At 37.8% G+C, this 24283-nt stretch overlaps 1 protein-coding gene across 1 annotated transcript in view; it reads left to right on the top strand.

The window, feature by feature from the left end:
- WDPCP (WD repeat containing planar cell polarity effector) overlaps nucleotides 1-24283 on the top strand; it is a gene marked incomplete at its 3' end in the record, with an annotated part of 157390 nt that overhangs the window by 42877 nt on the left and 90230 nt on the right. Inside the window, exons 2-7 of the mRNA XM_080615993.1 lie at nucleotides 9269-9353; nucleotides 11045-11089; nucleotides 12087-12137; nucleotides 14630-14700; nucleotides 14951-15010; nucleotides 23337-23451. Of these exons, the coding sequence (XP_080472119.1) occupies nucleotides 9293-9353; nucleotides 11045-11089; nucleotides 12087-12137; nucleotides 14630-14700; nucleotides 14951-15010; nucleotides 23337-23451 (403 nt within the window). The 5' untranslated portion in view covers nucleotides 9269-9292. The remainder of the gene's footprint in view (nucleotides 1-9268; nucleotides 9354-11044; nucleotides 11090-12086; nucleotides 12138-14629; nucleotides 14701-14950; nucleotides 15011-23336; nucleotides 23452-24283) is intronic.

Raw genomic sequence — 24283 nt, 5'->3', positions numbered from 1 at the left:
CTGATTTAAAATAATAATATCTCAAACGCTGGTGCTTAATATTAACATAAATTAAATCTGGCATCAGTTTTTTACAGTTACTGTTTAATGACATGATCCTGCTGTGAGCTTTGCCACAGTAGGTGGAAAGAGAGAGCATCACTGCAGAACCAGTTTCAAGATCAGGGCCTCAACATTCTGAATCCAGTTAAAATAGTTGTGTATAAATGTATTAAGCCCAAGATAATTGCACAAGAAGTAATCCTAACTGATAGCAACTGGAGATAAGACATTTGTTCTGTTTTACAATGTTAACATAGTTTTGGTGTTCTTAATATGTGTCAAATAGTCTTAATGTTTTTAAGGAGCTATATATATGCTTTGCAGTTAAATATGTAAATATCCTAAAATATGAAAACTCAGTAACTATCATGGCAAAAAAAAAAAAAAAAAAAGGATGATTTTCAGACTCACAAAGCAGTAGAACAAACTTCACAAAAATTAGTTCAGTGGAGCATGATAAAACTTCAAAGCATATGGAAATAAATCTACAATGTATAATTTTCGTGCCAGAATTCTTGAGTTATCAGATAATGTATTTCCTTTCAGTGATTATTTTGCAAGCCATATTTAGGCCTTTCTTACAATAGAAACCTCACTGTGTATTTCAATATAGAGTGCTCGTGTGTTGTTCACCCATCTACAGAATAGTTTTCCTCTTTAGACTGGGGAAGTTAGAATAAGGAAAACAATTTGCTTCGTTCATGTGTTAAGGCAAAAATATTCTGAGTCATCAAAGTCTGAAGAGACAGATAATAGCACTGAAGAGAAGGTAAGTTGCAACAGTAAATATTTGCCCAGAATAAATATAGCAACAGTAAATACTTTCCTAGGATTTTTAGATTTATGATAATTTAAAACTTGATAGCTGAAACTATTTGTAAACCAAAATTATAATATGAATTATTATGCACTGAGTGGATTTATAAGCGTATGCCTGTATTTGTGCTACTTAGAATCAGAAGTTGGTCTTACAGGCAGAGGAACTGATTTTCAATTACACTGCAAAATCTACACTTCTTTTCTCAGTGGAAAAGGTATTGAAAGAAGTAAATAAATATAAGAATAAAGCCAACTGTGCTACTAAGGATAGCAAAGATCTCAGGTGAGGGTTTCAGTCCCAGGAGTAGTAGTTGTGAGGAGGGGCTCAGAAAAAGTAGCTGCAGACGAGGAGGGATCTGAGTTCCATAATCATCTAAGAAAAAGAGAAGAAAAAGAAGATGAGCCCAAGCCTGCTTATGAAGGGGAAGGTGACATACTGCAGTGGTGATCTGGAAGCAGAGGGGTGTTTGGTGAGATACCAGTGGACCAGCAGCAAGAGGTTTAGTTGTGGGTGCCAAATGGAGCAGAAAGAATGGAGACTGCCAAAAGCCACTTACAGTTGCCATTACAGAAGAATTGGTAACCCATTTGATCTGAATTTGATCAGACAGTCTTTTGCTTTATGTAGCCACAGCATTTTTTATCTAATTTTGAATGATAGAACAGCATTCAGTGTTGTGGTTAACCACAATCTGCCTGTAAATGGGACTCTGACCCTGACTGCTGTTTATTATGCACTGCAGAGCTGCTATTTACAATACACATATCTCAGATTTGCCAGTACATAGTGAAGGATAAAGACTAGAACCTCTACTTATCAGAAAATTAAGTTAAATTTCCATGATTAAGAGAATTAAACATTTAAGAATGAAGTGCAAATAGCTTATTTTCTGCATAGGTGATAGAATTGCCAACCCGTGTAATCCAAAGAAAGGATTGCACAATGGGAGGATGGATCAGAATTCCATCTTTGCATCCATTTAACTTTCAACCATATTAAAACTAGGCCATTCTGTCCCATTTCTACCATGTCTTAAATCCAAACATTTGTGAAATTTAAGTGTTGTGGCTCAAAATTCAGAGCTGATCTTAACCAATGAACTGCTTGAGCTAAGGCCTTGAAACCTGATCAGACTTCTATAGTCACTAGGTTTGTACGCAGGAGCAAGAAATTGTTCACGCATACATTTGGACCAGTGTCACAGATGAGAAGTAGCCTGGTTACTCTCTTGTATCCATTAGTAAGAAACCAGTACATTTGGCAGTTAGTTCACCAAGCAACAGAACTAAAGAATTCCCAATGATCTCCACCTGCCCAGCTGACATGAGCTTTGTGTTTGTCTTTTATGCGGTAGTGGTATAGCCAATAGATACAATATGTGCTCTTCACAATCCCCACACATTTACCTACCACCTGACACCTTTCCTTTCACCTCTCCTCTCTAGTTCCTACCCATGTTTGCAGCACTCATGGCCACCATGCCACCACTGTCTTCCACAGGCTTTGTTAGATGTTCCAGCTTGGCAAGAAACAGGCTCTGACTGGGGTAGATCTACAGATTTCACCAAGACAAGTAATTAGGGCCTGAGCTAACCCTACATGTCCCTCAGTTCTGGTACTAAGACAATCTTTCCTAGTGCTCACATGCAGATTTGCACAGCATTTGCAAGAATTACCTATTTTGGAGAATTTTTTTTTCTGAGAAAACAAACCAGATGATTAGATTTAGCTTTATCAATGGATTAAAAATGAAAAAAGGTTAGACTGACACACAGACATGAGCACAATTTTCTTAAGAAACCGAATTAAAACTATTAATACACGTGTATAAATTTAGCAGTTTAATTTCTCTACTGGTGATTTTTGGTGGAATAAACAGTCAGTGCGAAGGAAGAATCTGGATTGTTTCTGCTTAAAGCCAGAATACAAAATGAAGTTTTACAAATTCTCATTATGTTATATTATATTATTATGTTATATTATATTATATTATATTATATTATATTATATTATTATATTATTATATTATAATATATATTATATTATATTATATTATATTATATTATATTATTATGTTATATTATATGATATATGTTATTAGGCTATGGCTTCATAGGAGTGTATGAAATGGAAACCTATCTTGTAAGATTGGGGGAATATTTTGCAATTATTTTCTATGGGAACATGACTGAGAAAAAAAATTGCCAGTCTTATTTTTAAATAAATAGAATCATAGAATCATAGAATAGTTAGGGTTGGAAAGGACCGTAAGATCATCAAGTTCCAACCCCCCTGCCATGGGCAGGGACACCCCACACTAAACCATGTCACCCAAGGCCTCATCCAACCTGGCCTTGAACACCGCCAGGGATGGAGCATTCACGACCTCCCCGGGCAACCCATTCCAGTGCCTCACCACCCTCTCAGTAAAGAATTTCTTCCTTATATCCAATCTAAACTTCCCCTGTTTTAAGTTTGAGCCTGTTACCCCTTGTCCTATCACTACAGTCCCTGATGAAGAGTCCATCCTTGTAGGCCCCCCTTCAGATACTGGAAGGCTGCTCTGAGGTCTCCATGCAGCCTTCTCTTCTCCAGGCTGAACAGCCCCAACTTTCTCAGCCTGTCTTCATACGGGAGGTGCTCCAGTCCCCTGATCATCCTCGTGGCCCTCCTCTGGACTTGTTCCAACAGTTCCATGTCCTTTTTATGTTAAGGACACCAGAACTGTACACAGTACTCCAAGTGAGGTCTCATGAGAGCAGAGTAGAGGGGCAGGATCACCTCCTTCGACCTGCTGGTCACGCTGCTCTTGATGCAGCCCAGGATACAGTTGGCTTTCTGGGCTGCGAGCGCACACTGAAGCCGGCTCATGTTCATTTTCTCATCGACCAACACCCCCAAGTCCTTCTCTGCAGGGCTGCTCTGAATCTCTTCTCTGCCCAACCTGTAGCTGTGCCTGGGATTGCTCCGACCCAGGTGTAGGACCTTGCACTTGGCATGGTTAAACTTCATCAGGTTGGCATCAGCTCACCTCACAAGCGTGTCAAGGTCCCTCTGGATGCCATCCCTTCCCTCCAGCGTATCAACCGAACCACACAGCTTGGTGTCATTGGCAAACTTGCTGAGGGCGCACTCAATCCCACTGTCCATGTCACCGACAAAGATGTTGAACAAGACAGGTCCCAACACCGACCCCTGGGGGACACCACTCGTTAACCTGTCTCCAGCCGGACATCGAGCCATTGACCACAACTCTTTGCGTGCAGCCATCCAGCCAGTTCTTTATCCAGGCAGTTCTTTATCCACCGAATAATTACATTTTAAGTTGATGTGGCTAAAAACGTCAAAGATAATTTATTCAAAATTTTATTTTACATACTCTACACAAAGAAATTGTTGAATCAACTTAAAGCTTACAACAAATAGCTACTGATCTAATGCACATAGTTTGATCTAAACTTTATCTTACAGAGTCAAATGCTACGTTTATGAGTCATATCTGTGCTGCAGGGAGTTTCTCTCCTTGGTGAAGGAGAAATTGGTCATGAGGAGGAGGGAAAAACCAGACAATGATTTCTGCTCCAAATATTATATAATGGAAACATAGAATCTAAGTTGTAGGATGAATTGATGACTTACCTTGTTCTCTGAATGTTTGGTGTCTGAGTTAGAAATCAGATGCTCGGAATGGGCGGTAGTGATGCCAAAGATAGTATGTCAACATTGGAGGGGTGGAGGAAGGGAGGCAGAACTAGGATTGTGGGTAATCTGTTACAGAACCTCTAGCTAGCAGAGCTATTGTGTAATTAATCCAAAGTCAAGTGAAAAATATATGGATTTTTCTGAAGTAGAGTCCATTGTGTCTATTGCATTTTTCATTTTGCTGAAAAAACAAACAGCAAAAAAGATCAAAACTGTAGAACATGAGAGCAATGTGGAGTAGGAGGAAACAAAAGGGTGGCCTGTGCTGATTTTTGCAAAATAATTCCTGGTACAGTATTTTTTCCAGAGAAAGCCTGACACCATGAGCAAGTAGTGAAATTAGATTCTGCAGCATTTACTTTTATTTAGGCATTTAGTCCTAGAGCATCTGCCCTAACCCACATCTGAAGCACCTCATCTGACATGTGTACACATGTAATTTCAGTAGCTTTCTAACTTTGCTGTGGCATAGAAATACCTGCTTTCTGACTGGCTTTGTGTTTTACCTTGTTTCTACTCCTAGGAGTGTGTCCCAGACTACAGTGATATTTTGGAGGGGATACCACTTGTTTATCACTCTTTCGCTAGGAATGCTGGATTTCTGGGAGCACATTGGCCCACCTTCATTGATAGGGGTAGATGGCCATCAAATACTGTCCTGTAGCCTGGCACTTACAGTATCTACTCTTGGAGGAGCACTTGGGATATTTTTGTGACACCAAGCCATGCCTCTAGCATGTAAACTACAGAGCTCAGATGGTCTGTTGTAGTCAGCATTTCCTGTTCCGTAGCTCTAGTTCGCTCCTAACATGTTTTCAGAGGTCCATGTTCTTTGGATGCACTTGCCTTGGGAGCTGGGCATTGCCTTTCACAAGCACCCCCCTCTCCCAGGTACTGTATGGAAACAGGTGAAATAAACACAGTATCAGTGAACCACTCATGCAGTGCATATTTCATAATTATTTGGCACAACAGCAGCTATATAGAAGGTGTTGGTGTGGACCCTAGATGTCAGTTTCAGCATTTGTTGATGTTATGAAGTGACCAGACAGTTATTTTCTGTATCAGTGGCTAAACAAAGATTTACTGAATTGGGGAATTTTTTTAAACAAAGCACTCCTAACCCGAGTACTGGAGCACAGTAACCACTGCAAAACATCTCCATTTGTCAGATTGCTTTTACAGCCACCAAAATATCTCTGCCTGCTGTTTGTGGAGACCTTGTGAAAGCAGACAGTCAGTTTTGCGTGAGCTAGAAAAAGAACCAGCTATTAAATTGAATTCCAGTTTTACCTTAACAATAGAGTTACTTTATGCCATTTTCCCTAAATTCTAATCAATTTCAAGAAGGGAGTGATGGAGTCCTTAAAGCTCAATGGGAGGAATTTTTATGTTTATTCATACCTACCTCCTTGCAATAGCAGGGCGCAGCTCATGTAGTTAAAGGAACAGTGTCAATTCTGAGAGGCGCTTTCCAGATCACAAATCGTGGAATGGTTAGGGTTGGTTACAACAGAGAAAGATGTCTTTGTTCTCATCATCCTCATCATCCTCATCCCCATTGTGCTGGAATATAATGATGTGATAAATGGTGAGATGTAGTTGCATAACTCTGAAAGTTGGTATTTCCTCAAAAGGAAGAAGAAAGACTCCCCTGAACAAAATATTCGGACATTATACTGCCATGTTTTCTTACAGAAGCAAATTCTTTTTTTTTTTCTTCTTCCTTTTTTTTCCCTGTAGACTATAACTAATCAGAACGTATTTCAGATTAGAGTGTTGTTAGAATGGGCCATGTTTTGGTTCATAGAAGACTGTTTCCCATGGGAGACACCCCATAGTGCAGCAGGGGAAGAGTGAGAAGTCCTCCTCCTGAAGGAGGAAGGGGTGACAGAAACAATGTGTGATGAATTTACCACAACTCCTATTCCCTGTTCCTCTGTGCCATGGAGGGTAGAGGAGGTAGAAAATCGGGAGTGAAGTTAAGCCCAGGAAGAAGGGAGGGGTGAGGGGAACTTGTTAGTAAGATTTGGCTTTTAAAATTAAGCTGATTAATTTTAAGCTGATTTCCCCAACACGAGTCTCTTCTGCCTGTGATTATTTGTGAATGATTTCTCCCTGTCCTTAACCTCAACCCATGAGCCTTCTTTCCCTTGTCCCGCCGAGGAGGTGAGTGATGGAGCAGCTTTGTTGAGCGCCACCACACCTTGTCTTCTGGGCAGATGTGCCTTTGCTCCAGCTGAACTGATCATCTGCCAATCAAGGGCTTGAGGGTTTTGTTTCAGTCAAACCATGATCAGATTTTGAAACGTTCACCAAATTTGTTGACTTTGTATTAGTGAGCAGCTACAGGTTGGGCAAAGAAGAGATTCAAAGCAGCCCTGCGGAGAAGGACTTGGGGGTGTTGGTCAATGAGAAAATGAACATGAGCCGGCTTCAGTGTGCGCTCACAGCCCAGAAAGCCAACCGTATCCTGGGCTGCATCAAGAGGAGCGTGACCAGCAGGTCGAAGGAGGTGATCCTGCCCCTCTACTCTGCTCTCGTGAGACCTCACTTGGAGTATTGTGTGCAGTTCTGGTGTCCTCAACATAGGAAGGACATGAAACTGCTGGAACAAGTCCAGAGGAGGCCACGAGGATGATCAGGGGACTTGAGCACCTCCCGTATGGAGACAGGCTGAGAAAGTTGGGGCTGTTCAGCCTGGAGAAGAGAAGGCTGCGTGGAGATCTCATAGCAGCCTTCCAGTATCTGAAGGGGGGCTATAATGATGCTGGGGATGGACTCTTCATTAGGGACTGTAGTGATAGGACAAGGGGTAACGGGCTCAAACTTAAAACAGGGGAAGTTTAGATTGGATATAAGGAAGAAATTCTTTACTGAGAGGTTGGTGAGGCACTGGAATGGGTTGCCCGGGGAGGTTGTGAATGCTCCATCCCTGGCGGTGTTCAAGGCCAGGTTGGATGAGGCCTTGGATGGCATGGTTTAGTGTGAGGTGCCCCTGCCCATGGCAGGGGGGTTGGAACTGGATGATCTTAAGGTCCTTTCCAACCCTAACTATTCTATGATTCTATGATTCTTATCTAGGATCTATGGGCACTGAGGAATGCAAGTTTTTGTTTCACTTGCTAAAGTCAGGAAGTAAAAAGAGAGAAAACAAGTAAGAAAATTGTAATATGCAATCTCCTGTTACTGTAATGCAAATGGAAAATGAGGGGCTGCCTTCATCCATATTTACACCAGAAATGGTTCCCATGTTCAACGGACCACCATGCTACAAATATCTTTGCATTTTTTTCCCAAACCTCATTCTTACCCAAGATGAAAGTGTATTCCATTTACTGGACTGTGTTGTGAGCTTTTATTTTTTCCTCTTTTTTTGATAAAACCATAGGATTTAGACTTTTTGTACTTTTGGGGATCAGTGTAAAGAAAATGCTGTTTCCACTTGGTGCTATTTTAGTGGATTAGGCAGCGCATCAAAACATGCATATTAGCTTGAGTGATAATACCTCAAGGTCTCATAGCTCTGCTGGAACTATGATCACTTCCTTGATGCTACCTGAGATTCTTGCACATATTTCTCATCAAAACCCTCTTGAGGTAAACACCTGATACTCAATGTGATTGGAGTTCTGCAATAAGCTTGTAATGGATTCATTATCTATGTGGCACTAATGGAAAGGAAATGAAGAGTCCACTTCAAAAAAGAAAAAACTTCAAATACAGTTCTATACTGACAGTGGCTCTTGAGTGTGCTGTATCTGTGTAAACTCCCCTTCTGAGTCCAGCTTTCAGTGGATTCTTGAAAGAAGTGTAAGTAATTGGTCTGATGGCGCATTTACAACTACAGCACTTCAGGATATTACTCAAGGAAGTCTTGGTTACTGGGTCTCAGAAGATTCCCAATGCTCCTCTGAAGGACAACACATCCTCTATTTGGAATATTCAGGTGGATTGTTCAGAAAACCTCAGCAAACAGTTTATAACTGCAGTCAATGTACCTAATATTAGAATTTGTATATTTTATGTGCTTCACAGCTGTTGTTTTGTCAATTTTTAATTGATTTAATGTAAATGCTCTTTTTTATTTAGAAAGACATCACTTTTTATATTTAGCAGTATAACTGATATCCACAAATATAGGATAATAGAATCATAGAATCAACTAGGTTGGAAAAGACCTTCAGATTGTCCAGTTACCCCAGCACTGCCAAGTCCACCACTAAACCATGGCACTAAGGATAAACATCATGTTCAAAACTGTTTCTTCACTATAATGACCCTTTCCAATGTACAGTGTTTAAAAAAATTTGTCTTGAAAGTCAGATTTTCCTGTCTAAGCCAGATCTTTAAGCAGTGGCTTCACTTTAGCATATGCCAAGGTAATAGCCACACAGTAAAAAAAACTCGTGTGTGTATAAGAAGTATCAAGCACAAAGTTATTTACTTTAGTGAGAGCAGCTGTAAATTTAAACTAATGTTGATTTGTCTCTCTGTATGGCGTATATAGACATATCTACGTTTCATACCCTATTCTTTCCCATGCATTATTCATTTTATAGCAGTCAAAACCTACGACTTACATATAACAAAATATCATCAGTGCTAGGTTCTTCTAGTATTTAGTTTCCAAAGTACTTACAGTTTCATTGGCGATAAAGGGTAATTAATTTGCTCATGCAATTTCTTTGCTTCTTTTGATAGTGCTGAGGCTCCATCTGCCACCAGATGTCTTTCTGCCTGACTGAGATGTTTCTGTGGTCTTTGAAGACTAACTTACATATTAAAGGTGAGCTGTTACCTGTTACTAAAACAAAACAGCAAAGCTTGTTAATGAATATTAAATTGATATAAAATTCTGAATGTCCAAATCAAGTGCTTTTTCTACTTAGGAGAAAGAAAGAAAATTAGACAGCAGTATGATGTTTGAACTTGATCAGCTTCTTCGCTTATCTTACATAGAACTGGAGCATCCTTTAAAGTGAAAAATGTTAAGATTATATTTAATTAGATGCATTTTCCTTTTTCGGAAGCTATGCCCTACTTGACTGTAAGCTTCAGTTTAATGACTGGTTTAGGTGAATGAAGATCTATAGTCACGTGATTTGCAGAGGCAAATGATTCTGTGATTCTATGATTTATACTTAGCGTGAGCATAAAAAATTACTGCGTGTTCTGGGTATTTTGTAGGATTACTTGAAATTTTATACTTACAAGGGTATATTTATCATATTAATTGATTGTTCCAGGAGACACATGACTAATTACTAGTCATGTAGAAATCACCTTCATTCATCTTGCCTTGCTATTGCTAAAATACAATACTAAAAAAAAACCCCACTGGTTTGTAAGTGGACCGTATCAAACTATTATTTATGACACTTCATGCCAATTATAGAGTATAATATTTTTGTTGAAATATTATTTTATTATTACTGAAAATTCAGTTGAATATGAATAAATGTTTAATTGAATGTTATTATTCAAATATTGACTCAGAAAGTCTTGGCATCCCAAATTTGTGTCAGAACTGTTCTGTAACAATATAAAAAGAAAGTCAAAAACTGTGTTTTATCAAAAAGTCTGATGGTTTAAATAAATACATAGTTGTGATTTATTGTAATTAAAGGCGTACTGTGGCCTGCTGTGCCTGTTTTCCACCTCCGACTTTCTTGCTTCCTCTCTGTACCTCATTCTAACATCCTAAGGCAAAAGGCAGGACTGCTGTCTGCCATTGCAATGCCTTCCTTCATTCCTCCATGTACGGAATGTCTCATGGTGTATCACTGTCTGAGTTTAGAAGAAGACAGACACAATGTCAGTCTAATTCTTTTAAAGCAATGCAATACAGAGCCATACTTAGATCTACTTGGTGAAGCTTGCCATGGCACACCTAAGTATTTACCAGTCAGGAGCTGGCTGGTGTGGCTTGCACCAAGGTAGCTGAAACATCCAAATTTCTTTGCCGTGGGAACCGAGTAGAGAATAATACCTATAGATTAAGAATATTGGATCCTTTGAAAGGACAGCTTTATGAGTTCATGAATCTTAAAAAAATCCTATTGTCTTTAGCTCAGCTGTGTCAGTCATCAGAAAAAGTTTGAAGTTATTCTAAGGTATACTTTTCACCATGATCCTTACCTTTCTTTGTGAACGATCATAAAAGATGCTCATTAGAAAGGTGGTAAAAATACTTTTGCATGTTGGCAGCTGGAAGTGAATCAAAGTATATGTGGAGGAAATGACAGCTCCAAACAAATAGAAGGACCTGTTACATTCTCCTTCAGCCCTTGCTTGCTGGTTCTTGAAAGTCCTCCTGTTATTCAGACTATGTGCTGTAGTTTTTACACTGTTGCTGTGTTAACACCTAACACTCTTCTCCATCTGGCAGAAATTGAGATGCTGAACTTTGCATTTTAAGTTGTGTTTTGTTTCTAGTGTCACATCCATAATTAAATATATTTACATTCAATTCTATAGATGAAGATATTGGGATCCACCAGTACTACGACAAGAAAGAAGCAGGTAAAATATAAATAACTGTAACTGAAACTAAACAAAACTTCTGAATGTTCAATCTTTGTTACCGACTGCTTGTTCTGAAAAATGCAACTTCAAATTTATTGTTAATATATTTATATATCTTTATATATATATATACACATATATATGTACTTTGGTATATGTTGATGTATTTTCAGATATATATATAGATGTATATTGATGTATTTTGGTATATATATCGATAAATCTCATATATTTAGGTATGTATCTCTGTATGGTGGAAGCGTAAGGAAGCACAGAGATTTTCTCTCCTCAGTTACAGCAGAGCATTTAGAGACTTTTTATTCCAGAGGAGGAAAAAAAAAAAAAAAGGAAAATATTTACATAAAAGCAACCTTTTTGCCATTAGAAACGTCAGTGGGATTCTAAACTCCAGGTTCTTGTACTGTATATTGTATTTTATAGCTGATCCAGCCCTTTCAGCCCGCCGAGACGTTACACCGGCACCATGGTGAGGGTCGGTGGGGCCGGGGCCGCCGCGGCGCTGCTGGGCGGCCGGCAGGGGGCGCCGCGAGCGCGCTGGGCTGCGGGCCGGCTCCCACGTCCCTTCCCGGCGAGCGGAGGGGCCGCGCAGAGCGAGTGATCGGTTTCCTTCATCTGGTTAATCCCGTTAATCCTGGACGTTTCCCGATGGGCCACAAGGTCTGTTCGGCTTCAGCTACAGGTCCCTCTCGGCGGCCAGGCCCCTGCGAAGAGTTCCGCGTCCGGACGCGGTGCCGCCGGGGCTCGGGGGCTGCAGGCTCGGTGCCGCCGTCGCAATGCGTTATGCTGTACAAGCCTTTCTTTCACTGCAAGTTTAAGATATCTGCCTCTCGAGGTGAAAAAATCGGGGCTGCCTTAAGTTTTGGTGAATTTTTTGCGTTTTATCAAACGGTGTGAATCTTCTCCCTAATATTAATATTTGCTGACAGCAGTTGTAAAGATTATCATTCATCTTTTCATCCCTTCTTTCCCTCAGCCTCACAGATGGAGCATGGTTACTTAGAAGAAAAGAAAAAGCAAGCGGAATGTAAGGAGATTTTCTGAGATTCTTGCTACAGCAAAACCAAATCATTAATTTGAATTGGTGATGCCCCTGGAAGAGCATTAAAATCACCTCAGCCTCTTTCCAGAGTAACTTTCTACGCATACCATCTGAGGCAGGCAGTCACAGAACTACATGGCACGAAACAGTTGAAAAGTTGTAATTCTTTCCCAGTGTATTTGCAATCTGTTTTTTTCTGTGTCTCTAAGCATGGTCATGTGTGTTGGTTCTCAAATCCATTGTCAAAAGGAATCACAAAAATAATCCAGATTTTTCCATGTGAAATTTACTCAGCAGATGAGCAATAAACATTTCTCAATCGGCTCTTGAATTGAAATACCAAGTGCTTCATACCTGAAAATTATAGCTGAAATCCTTTCAGCCAAAATCAAATTCCAGGTTAATAATCAGCTGCCTTCATAGAATGCTTCCAGCTTTGAAACATTTACACAGTTCCTGCATTACCTGGTTAAAAGCAATTTCAGTTTATGCTCGCACGCAGCAATACTGTGACAGTTAAAGGTTTTTACACTGGTACAACTTTTCTTTAGCTCAAGCTTCGCAACTCCTGCCTGCTTATTATTGCTCAGAGCATTGATTAAGGTTTAAACATTATTAGATGACAACTCCAAAAAGCCTAACTGATTTTTAGATGACTTCAGAAAGTAATATGTATGCTGGAAGTATTGCCTTAACATTTCATCTTATCATACATAATGAAAATTCACATGGAATGATGCATGTGTTTGAAAGCAAAATGTGTGCCAGAAGGATAAGTTATTTACAACACCATAAGGTTTGTTTGGAGCAGGTTGAAGCCCCGCTGGGGATGGGTATAAAAGTGCATGCAGCCATGTGGTAAATCTACACCCGCTGTGGAGGGTTGTGTGTCAGTCAGAATCAATGCAGCTCTGTAAAGGTGGGGAGTTGAGAAAGGGTTATAAGTAGGGAGGAGCATAATGGATTTACATCCCTTGTGCTGTGCATAGCATTATCTTACAGGCATTGCCTGTGTGAAAAGAGAAGCAGTCCCAGATAAACCCCGTTATACAGAAGCCCCAATTGTTATCTTTCATACTTGTGACATGCAAAAGGAACACAAGCTACTGCACCTTGTTGTTGTAAATACAGGGTGGCCTAGGGACAAAGCACTGTATGGCACGCTTCTTAAAGAGGAGGACTGGGTAACTTTATTTACAGCTGCTGATTTGTATATATGGGTTGGTATCAGTACAGGCAATTTCCCATTTTGCATATGTGGATAAATATTCCAATATTTATGAAGGCACCCATTGAAAATGTGATCTTACATGCCTAATTAATATTATCATAACAGTTCCACCAACGCTGGCTTCAGTCCAGTAAAATACAAAGAGAAGTTGTGTGTTGGTGTGCTCTTTTGTTGATATATGAAATCCTTCATTTTTTCACTCTATAGCGCTCCTATTGTAAGCTGCTTTTTGCAGGGAGGTTTAAACACAACTGTTAAGTCACTCAGTCTGGAAGTTGGCATACAAACTGACAGCTTGGAGCTCAAAACTTTTCATCAGTTTTCCTTTAAATAGGCTAGATTTTAGAAAGACAATGTGTTCTACTTTCTCATGGTTTTTATTGTATACTTATGGACAGAAAACTGCTTACTTTTAAATGATGAAATTTCACAAATTATTAGAGCCTGATTCTCAGCCATGAAACAAACCAATTGCTAGCAACTCCAGAGGAAGCTTTGCCTCCTGATTTCAGGATTAATGTATTAGGCCAGAACTCTCACAATAGTTTGCTGAACATTAATAAATTTGTTAAAGGACTGTAGCAGTCATGCAGTTTCTTGTTTGCTTGACTTGGCAGATTCTTCAGACCAAATTTTCAAGAACAAATCCTATAAATAACTATACTCTATAATACAAGTTATGGCGTTCACAATTACCTGTCGTTAATGCCTCTGTATATGCATATACTCATACATATATGTTTTGAAGACAGGTTTGTGCCTGCCTTTTGAAATTAGGCAATGAAATGCTAATTCGAAAGAGTAGGATCTGTTTAGGATTTGATAACTTCAATTCTAAGTTAACATACTGAATGTGGGGTGCTTTCTCATTGCAAGAACTTAGCAGCTGAGTAAGAAACTACATCCTGAGAGCTTTGTACACAAGTTGCCATCGTGAAGTCACAGTCAGTGTGGATGTAACATGCTAACTGTCCATACAACACTTTCAAAAGGATGTCATTTGACAATAGAAACCAATAAAAACCATAGCCATTTTTTCCCAATTATAGGTAAGTTTTACATTTCAGGTAACTTCTTGAAATCTTAGTTTTGTGTTTCCACAGAAAAGGAAGCTTAACTTTAAGAACTTTATTTTATAGAAATATATATTTGTACACATACATGCATATATATACACATATATGTACACACTCACCTCTCTATATATTTATTTTGTTTTATTTTATTTTATTTTTTTATTCTCCAGCTAGAGATTATCCCTGGATACTGAAAAACAAGCGGCCAGACAAACTGCGGGATACTCTCAAGGAGGTAGAGGTATGTTTCAGAAAGTTTCAAGTACAGCAACACATTATCCGGTTTTCAAACCTCTTTCAACAGCTTTAATTTTCATAAAGATCCAACTCTCCCGGTGATGATAAATGTGCTTTTGTCTGGCAGGCTGTTCTAAAACAGCTGCATCTTTGTGTGACATGCTTCACCTATAAACTCGAAAATCAAAAGTATGTTAACCAATAGTGACAGTGTGTACTGCCAACTCCACTCTCTGTTTTCTGTTGTCCTTTAGGACTTAATGCAAAACAGTCAATGTGTGCTGAGCAAATGGAAGAACAAACATATCTGTCAGGTAAAATATTTTGACAAGCTCTTGCAGTGTTCAGTCAGTGGAGCCAAGCAGCCATTCAGTGGTAGATGCACTAGTGTTAAAATGTTAACTAACACAGAAAATCATGGGGTTTTTTAAATGCATGGGCTCTTATTACCTAGATTATAGTTATTTCAATTTCTAACCTGAAATAGATGCTACAAAACAGAAATCTGGGGTTTATCAACAAGAAAAATTGCATTAAAGGGTCCTGATTCTGTGAGATTATGATTATTATTTGGGGAAACTGAAAGCATCCTGTACCTCAAAATTGCAGGTTAAGGGAGCAGTTAAAACATACAGACAGGTGTGCAATCTGTCTTATATTACATTATTCTATTTTAATTATTTACATGGTTGTCACAAATCTTTTTACTTTGTGCTTGTGTAACACAAGGGAGGGAAGCTAGATCATTAAACAAAGTATGGAAAAAAGATACTGTGACATGTGGCACACATGTAGCTGTCTATGTAAGATCAACATATAAGTGTCCGTATATAAGTTCCACGGCTTTTCACATCCTCATTAACACAGAACAGTAGGGTAGGTGGGAGATCTGAACATGACACATGCTTTAGCTCCTAAACCATGCGCTTGTTCTAAAAACATATGTAATTCTATATGTATGTAATGTACATATTTTGTAAGTTTCTGCACTCGACATTGTTAATGAGGAATGTGCATCGTATTTGAAACTGCTTTGGCATAGGTATAATTGTAAATATTACTAGTACTGCTTCTAAGAAGAAATTTTGTGTTACAACTTTTATGCTTTTTCAGATTCTTTTTTTCTCTAATTCAAGTGGTTACAGGTGTGTGTCAGCAGGATGAATATTAAATATTCAAGCATTTTACAGCTCAAAATTACAGAAATGTCTTTAAGAACAGCAGAACTTTTAGATACCTGACATGCCAAATAGTAAATAGTCTTTTTGTACCAATAATAAAGATATTATTGTCTAAACAGTATTTGCCTATCAGTTCTTATCTCTAATAAATGTGTATCATTCATGTACAGATTACATGGTATGTACCTGTGAATGTTAATCTTCTATAACTGATTTAAATATTAATTGCATGCTAATTTAGATGACTTTTTTTTTCCCTGTTATTATTTTTCTGAGTAGGTAAGGAATCTGGTTAAGAAATACTGAGTCAATTAGCCATGTGTATTCATCTGCTTCCCAGTTTGCTGTCTCTTCATTTGCTTTCCCATGCATTCTCCCTCTATCATTTTCCTTCTCCTCCTATCTTATCTGCATCCACATGCATTTTTTACCAGTTCATATATTGAACAGTGAACTTCTTACCAGAGTTTTATCATCCTGCCTTTATAGTCTAACACCTTTTATTCATTATCAATTCTGTTCAAAACCCTTTTTTTTTTTTTTTTTGTCATTTTGCATCCTCTAAATAGTTTCAAGCTTACATCAACAAGGAGATAAATACTTTTTTGCTTATTTCTTGTACTAGATGGGAAAGAAAAGAGAGGGATGGTTTTATCTTAGTGTATTAGGTCTGGCTCTATATTGAATTGAATCGTGTAAGGGGATAGCTTGATAAATGGAGTATTTTTAAGGGTTTTTTAGATGGCTTGTATAGCCAGAGCATAACTGATAGTATAGCTTCTAACGTAGCCAGAGTTACAGATAAAAATCTTAGTCATTTCTCTTTCCTGAACTTCTGCTTTTGGTTTCTCAATCATAAAACAAAATGGGTTTTTTTTAAATAACAATGGCTGATAATTGATGTCTCCAGCAGGGGTTAGAATGTTCTGCCAAAACAATTGTGTTATTCCATTTTCTGTCTTCCTGAAAATATAAACTCTCCAACAAATGAAAATAAAACAGAGAAAAATGAATAATTTGGGAGAGTCTAGAGCAGAAAAGCTGTCTTCTCTCAATTTTGGGTTGGGTTTTTTCTGCTGCTTATCTGTCTTTGAGCATTTTGCAGAAATATCTAGACTCCCTTTTGATACAAATGTTCTGAAGCTTGTAGAAATTATGTACATTTATTGTTTGGTTCTAAGTAAGAGACTGATTAACTGTTTAAGCAGTAAGTGCTTATCACATAATGGTGTGATCTATGTCATAGCTCTTATAGGGCATGCTATTTTGAATGGATAGCAGAGCAGCTGCTAGTGGAAAAAGAAGAGTCCATATTTACATTAACTTTTAGGTGTAATGGAAAGCAACATAGCAGACAAACAGCATGGAGAGCATGTAGGGAATTACTGTGACTTGTAATTTTCAGTGATTTGGGCTAAATCTGAGTGTATGATTTAATTTATAGTAGTTTGGGGGTTTTTTAGGTATTTTGTTTTTTAGTACAAATACAATGTAAAATAAATTAATTTATAAAAATTAAAATATTTAACTCAACAACCGTCAGATTTTCCAATAATTTTTCTATGTATTTGAATCTGCTGTATCTTTAGCTGAACCAGGAAGAGTTCCCTTTGTTTGTAATAACAATGTGCCATCAAAAAACTCAATGGCCGTTGTACCTTTAGCAAGACAGAACAAATGGAAAACAATCTGAAAGGTGATACAATGATAAAAAGACTATAAATTAAAAAAGCAGTGTAATTTCCCTCAGATTTTGTGAAAAACAAGCACAGGACTGCTGCTAATGTGCCTTCTGGAACCTACACATCGCTTTTCCTAATCCGGCACTGCTTCCTCCAGCACTTCCAGCTTCTAACTAGCCCACAGGCAAAAATTGGGGGCTATAAATTTAAACATGCCTCTACTGAAAATCAGTGTACTGTCGTGTTAACCGTTTGTGTGCAAATGATCAATTACACTTCATACATATGCCTCAATGAAAACCCCAGTTAGTTTGCATACAGATTATCTTGTCCATTGTACAAATATATTTCTCAAAATTGGCTCTTATATATGAGTTTGCCTAGAACAACTATAATGCTGGCCCAGCTTTCTACCTTTCTAAATGTTTCATTTTATGCATCAGAATTTCTCCTATTACTTTTTTTTTCATACAATCAGTGCATTAGAAGTTTCACATCTACTTCCTTGCCCATCCCCCCAAAAAAATAATCTATTGACCTTTATTTTTGCAGTCTTAAATATACATTCTAGTAGTACTTAGAGCTTCTGAAACAGATGATGTGCCAGTTCATGTAAACATAACCCAGACTGTACAGGGATTTTTGTCAAGGAGCTTGCTCTCCTATTTAAAAGAGCTTAGTTGAGCCCTAAAGGACCGAAGTCTTTTCTTTAGCTCTATTCCTGCTCGTTCCAGTCAGATTGAACCCACACCATTTCTGTATGGTACTCCTGAATCCCAGCTTTGATGACCTGTAATAAGTTCCTGAAATAATCCTGTAATCTTCAGTTGGTTGATGTCAAAGGAAAATAAAGAGACCACAAAAGAAGCATGACAAAAAAAGAGACAAGAAATCTTTACAATAAGATGCCACTGTATTGTTCATAATTAAGTAAATAATTTACTCCTTGGCTTTCCCTGCTGAGGAGTAATAACCTAAGGAATTATTTTTATCAATATTTTTGAGTTTACTCATCTCAGCTCTGGCTGGTTCCCTTCCTCTTGGTCTCCTTCTCTAATACTTTGAAATGCTTTTAAGTTTTGCCACAAAATCATGAAATCAGTACTATGAAATGATGCCATTTGTTCAGGTTTTACAATACAATGTAGTAAAAATTAATGAGATCTGGCCAAAAGATTTAATTTCCAACTTTTTGTAGTTCTACATTTGCATTACGATGTAGAATTAAAACACATGCCAACACTGAATTATTTTATTGTATAAATGCCAAGCACTAGCTGTGAATCATATCTGTTACCTGCTAATGAAAAAGACATATTCTTTGCTAAATTAGTTTGATTAAATTTTATTTGTGTTGCAATTTACATATGTATGTGAATAGGTTTTATGATGCCATCATTGGTATACTTAGAACTGGATTCTGCATTGAGATACACAGCAATATTTGCTGACGTGGCTTGTTGTATCAGCTACAATGCCCATCAGCAAGTTGATTTAGGAAGATATGTGGTGACACACAGTAACACTTCTGATATCAAAGTCAAGACATCCTGGCTAGAATACATGAGACGCTGGTACCCATCATCAGTTACTAAGAGGAACACAGCCCTCGCACTAAATTATTTCGATTGCTTTTGATCAGAACCATTAATGTGTGGTTTTAGAGATTTGGAGCTAGAAGTACAAATGCATCGATTATTGTGAAACAGTAACATGTAACAACAATAACTTCATCTGTAATAAGGCGTGCAACAGTAATTATGGTAGGGTGGCTAAGAAAGCAATCTGGAATGAAGAGGTGGGGAAAAACCCTGGGAACCTGCTTGAACAAGAAATGCTTTGCAATTCTCTTCTTCTTTTGCATATTCCTTTGTCGGTTGGGCTCTGTAAGGGAAAACAGTTTGCAGCGGTATTTTTTACAGGCATATTTTCATTCTCTTCCAATTTTAATCAGATAGAAGCAAATCCTGGCTTTGCTCTGCAGGTATCTTTTTAGGTAGAAGGGCTGATAAGCAGCTAAGCTGCATGAATGAGGAGTGAAGGGCTAAGGCTTCCAAGGATAAAGGAATCCACTTAAGTATGTGCTTAAGTTCTACTGGAGTCCACAGGTCATGAGCCTGTACTTAAATCTTTTGCTTAATAAAAGGTAACTCAAATGCATATTGGAGCGCTTTGCTATTGGGGAAGGGCTAAGTCTTCCTCTGAGTATCTGCTGTTCCTCTTATGTGCTTCTTGCTCACTGGGTAACCATTTTTGGCACACAAAGTACATAATTCCTTCTATCAAAGTCTTCACATTCAACTCTTCAATAACACAGAAATTAAGTGGCCCTTCCATCCCAGCATGTAGAATGACCAGATGCCCAAACACTTTACTCAAATACAAGTTCAAAGGCTATGCCTGTTCTTCCAATAGGTATGAAATCATGCTTTCATAATTTGTTTAGGAACACTTTGAGACTGTTAAAGCTGTAGAGTTGACTCTTTTGCTTTCTATTTTTCACATTGCAGTACTTTAGTTTGAAAAATTTGTGAAGTGGTTCATTATTGCAAGTTTCTTTCCCTATATGATACCTGTTAGATGGCATGATTTTGTGCTTTGTGTAAATAATGCTTCTTCCATTTGCATTTATTCCTTAGCAATGATGAGCAATTCCCTTGAGCAGTACTTTTTGGAGTTGGATCACTGTGTATCTGTGTTCAAGCCAAGTTTTCAGTCTTCCCCATTTGCTTTATATTCATTCATGCTTATGATTGGACTGCTCCCATCTACCAAAATACGAGCTTAACTATGCCAGCTTATGTATAATAGCACCTAAATCTTATTATGTAACAGTCTTTGCATAGACTACATGGTAAAGAATTGAAATATTGACGTTTCAATTTGAACACATACGTATTTTCCCTTTTACAGAATATTTTTGATGACAGATAATACAAAATCATAGAATCATTTAGGTTGGAAAAGACCCTTAAGATCAAGTCTAACCATTCAGCTAAGACTACCAAGTCTACCACTAAACCATGTCCCTCAGCGCCACATCTGCAGGTCTTTTCAATACCTCCAGGGATGGTGACTCAATGATGTCCCTGCTTTATTTAAATACCTGCTTGTACTTCATGGTAAACTTTAAGAACTACTTTTTAAAAACCCCTATTCTAATCCAATGGATTTTTAAAGGGAGGTGGAAGGAATACTGACCTTACATGGCCATATAGTGTGTAAAGTCTCTGATTTACTTTTTAAATTTAGACTACAGTTCCTAAAGGGAAGGACTTAGACCTGTAAAGCACAGGTGTATTACGAACCATGATAAGTTACTATAGGAAAAATTGTGGAGAATAATGGGGAAGAATGTTTTACTGAAAAATAAAGAAGGAGGGAGTGCAATGGGAGAAACAAGAAAAGACATGGAAATTATATATTATATATAAAATATATATTTTACTGACTTTATGTTATTCTGTCATGCCATACTGATGGCATAGAGAGAGATCTATGAGATAGTGAAAATACATAGCATTGGTTTAATGACTGGTTTCATAGATGTAAAACAAAGCACACCCATTACCACAGTATTTTATATTTGTATAAATGTCTTGTCATCAGACACTGGAGCAGTTTCCATAGATTTGTATTCTAGCTCTGTAACAGGTGTGATCTATGTCATTACCAGGAAATGAACATATAGGCATAAAGTGAATTTACACATTGAAACATTTAAGAGTTAAATAATCCTAATGTTATTTGTTGCTCTCAAGCCAAGAGTTTGCAAGCGTATGTCCGTACAGCATAGATGGATGACATAGATTAGATGTCAGCAGAGGGATGAGCATGTGGGCTCTTTCCATGATGCAGTCATTAAAGATTGTTGACCATCTACAGACCAAACCACATTTTTTCCTGTGTTTCATCTCTCTTCCTTACATGGATGTGTGGTATATATGTCAGGTAAACCTAGAGACTACAGACTTCTGATTCACTTCAGTTGTTCTCCCAGATTAACTCCGGCTTGTTCTTTCCCTGCAAGAAAAGGAAGCATGGAAACAACCTACCGTTGCAGTATCTTCTTCTGAGAGAAGAACATAATTTGCAAGCAAAGGTGTTGTGGAAGACGCAAGTTGTAGGGTTTTTTTGCTGACTGCACCAGCTCTCTTGTTCGCGTATAACACTGAAGGATTTGGGGTGTTTTATCTAGCAGGATGATATTCATTCAGAAATTTAGAACTGATCTTTCTAGAGTATTTATGGAATTTTGCTTGGTCATTGCTTGTGTCATAGTTTGTCAGCTTCTGGGTTTCAACAATCACTTTTTCAAATGCGTTCTTCAGACAGTTATGGTTAGCGGTTGGACAAGGGATAATGGGTTCAAACTTAAACAGGGGAGATTTAGGTTAGATATAAGGAAGCTTAAAAAATAAATTCTAGTGGTGTCTGAAATAGAAGCAAAAAAAAAACTGTGATAGGAAATTATTTTTTTAAGAAAAAATGATAATTTCCCATCCTGCCAAAATCAAATCATGCATTTGTTTGATAAATATATATAGTCAGTATTTCAATATTCCGTGTCATGTCAGATGTCCTTTAAGGTTTTGTCCTAGTAAAAATGTTAGACATGGTTACACTCATGTAGCTTTTATTACAATCTTTCAAAACTTCAATTTATACCTATGTTGAAGTTAGATTAGATAAAATCACAATTTAGTTCCAACTTGATAATTTTAAGTCCAGCAAGGTTTCACTACAGTTAGAAACATAGAATCAAAGAATGATTTGGGTTGGAATGGACCTTAAGGTCCTTTCCCTGCCGTTGGCAGGGACACCTTCCAGTAGACCAGGTTGCTCAAAGCCCCATCCAGCCTGTCCTGGAACAATTCCAGGGATGGGGCAGCCACAGCTTCTCTGGGCAACGTATGCCAGAACCTCACCACCCTCATAGTGAACAATTTCTAATCTAAATCTTCCCTCTTTCAGTTTAAATCCATTCCCCCGTGTCCTGTCACTTGATGCTTTTATAAAAAGTCCCTCTCCAGATTTCTTGTAGGCCCCCTTTAGGTATTGGAAGACTGCTCTAAGGTCTCCTTGAAGCCTTCTCTTCTCCAGGCTGAACAACCCCAGCTGTCTCAGCCCGTCTTCGTAGGACAGAACCACATTATTAAGAAAGCAGTATCTCTCTAATAAAGCTTTTTGTTTAGTCCTGCTACTGGAGTAACTTCGCAAAGTGAAGTCAACTCACAATGGAGAAGGGAATTTTATGGGGTTTATTTTTTCTATCACTGTGGTACAGCAACATTAAGTTAATACATGAATGATCAGAAATAACAAGGATAGCAAAAAGGTGCTGGTTTTAATTTGTGATGATAATATAAAGGCACACTTTTTTTGGTTTTTGATGCAGGCTATGCGGTTTCTTCATATGGAAAAAATCAGGTCCATGGGTTATGATTAGCATCATCCCTTTCCTCATTCAAGACAGAATTTTGATCTCCATTTTCAACAGACTTATTTAGTACATTTGGAGACTTAGCATGCATTTTCTTCAGGTGTTCAGCAACTGTAATTCTTGTACCTGTGTAATTCAGTGTTGTATTACATCTCTCCCTTTCATTGAAAAAGCCTTCAAAGTCATTATAAGACACCTTCATATCAACGATAAGTCTTTTTTGTAATTTTGAGAATTAGATTACTATGTAATGGACAGCTGCTAATATGTACCTTGGAACGTTTCACTTTATTAATGATTCTTGATGTCTTGTTTTCTTGCTATTTGGATTTAGCTCCTCTTTCACTCAGGTATATTGGTGTCCCTAAGCCTTTCTGGGCCACAGCTGGAGAAAGTGGTGATTGACAGGACCCTGGTGGGGAAGCTCATCTCCGACACCATCAGTGATGGTAATTACAGCCACGTGCAAATCAATTGCCTACATTAACAATAGAGTAGAGAAACAGTATGTCAACAGGTAGACTAATTATTGCCACTGGGGACTTGCAAACACAACAAGTAATTGCATGTAATGCTGTAGTTACAACCCTCAGGACTAAGAACACTTTAAGAATAATATTTAACATCAAAGTTTTCAGGCTTGTCAAATACTGAATGAGTTTCTAAAATTCACTTTCTTACACATTTTAATCACTGTGAACATGCCATTTGAACTTGTCATGCTTATTCCATAAGTGGGAAAATGGGACAGAATCAAACATTAGCCAAGATTAACCATGGATTCTTATTATTAAAGTATTTACTTCTTAAAATAGGCTGGATAACATTAGTTGTATAGAGGTGTTCTGATTTAGTTTCTAGATTTCCAGAATCTCACTATTGTTATTAACTAGTAACTGCTAAAAATAAAGTTCTAATTTAATGCAGAAGAAAACTTACGAAAATGTACCTTTTTTCATCAGCGTAATAATATGAGTATAGCTTTTTCAGTGTATCTCTACAGGGCTCCACTGAAAATTAAACCAGATATCTTGGCATATGCATGATCCAGAATATGGAATTTCAGTGAGAGCCAAATTATATGGGCATTATCTTCCAAATTCTTAACAAATAAACACAAATTGTGTGCTTTTAATAAGAATATATGCTATCTTAACTTTGATCTTTAATGATTTATTTTCTTCAGGCATCCATTGAATTTGGGTCTGGTTATTTAAGAAAGCTACAATACTGTGTCCACTGATGTTACCAATGTTTTGTAGTCTTGAAAATTAACTTTAA

Source organism: Psittacula echo (assembly GCF_963264785.1).
Source record: "Psittacula echo genome assembly, chromosome: 4".
Classification (NCBI taxonomy): domain Eukaryota; kingdom Metazoa; phylum Chordata; class Aves; order Psittaciformes; family Psittacidae; genus Psittacula; species Psittacula echo.
The sequence above is the reverse complement of the archived record's forward strand: the minus strand, read 5'-3'. Positions and strand labels throughout refer to the sequence as shown.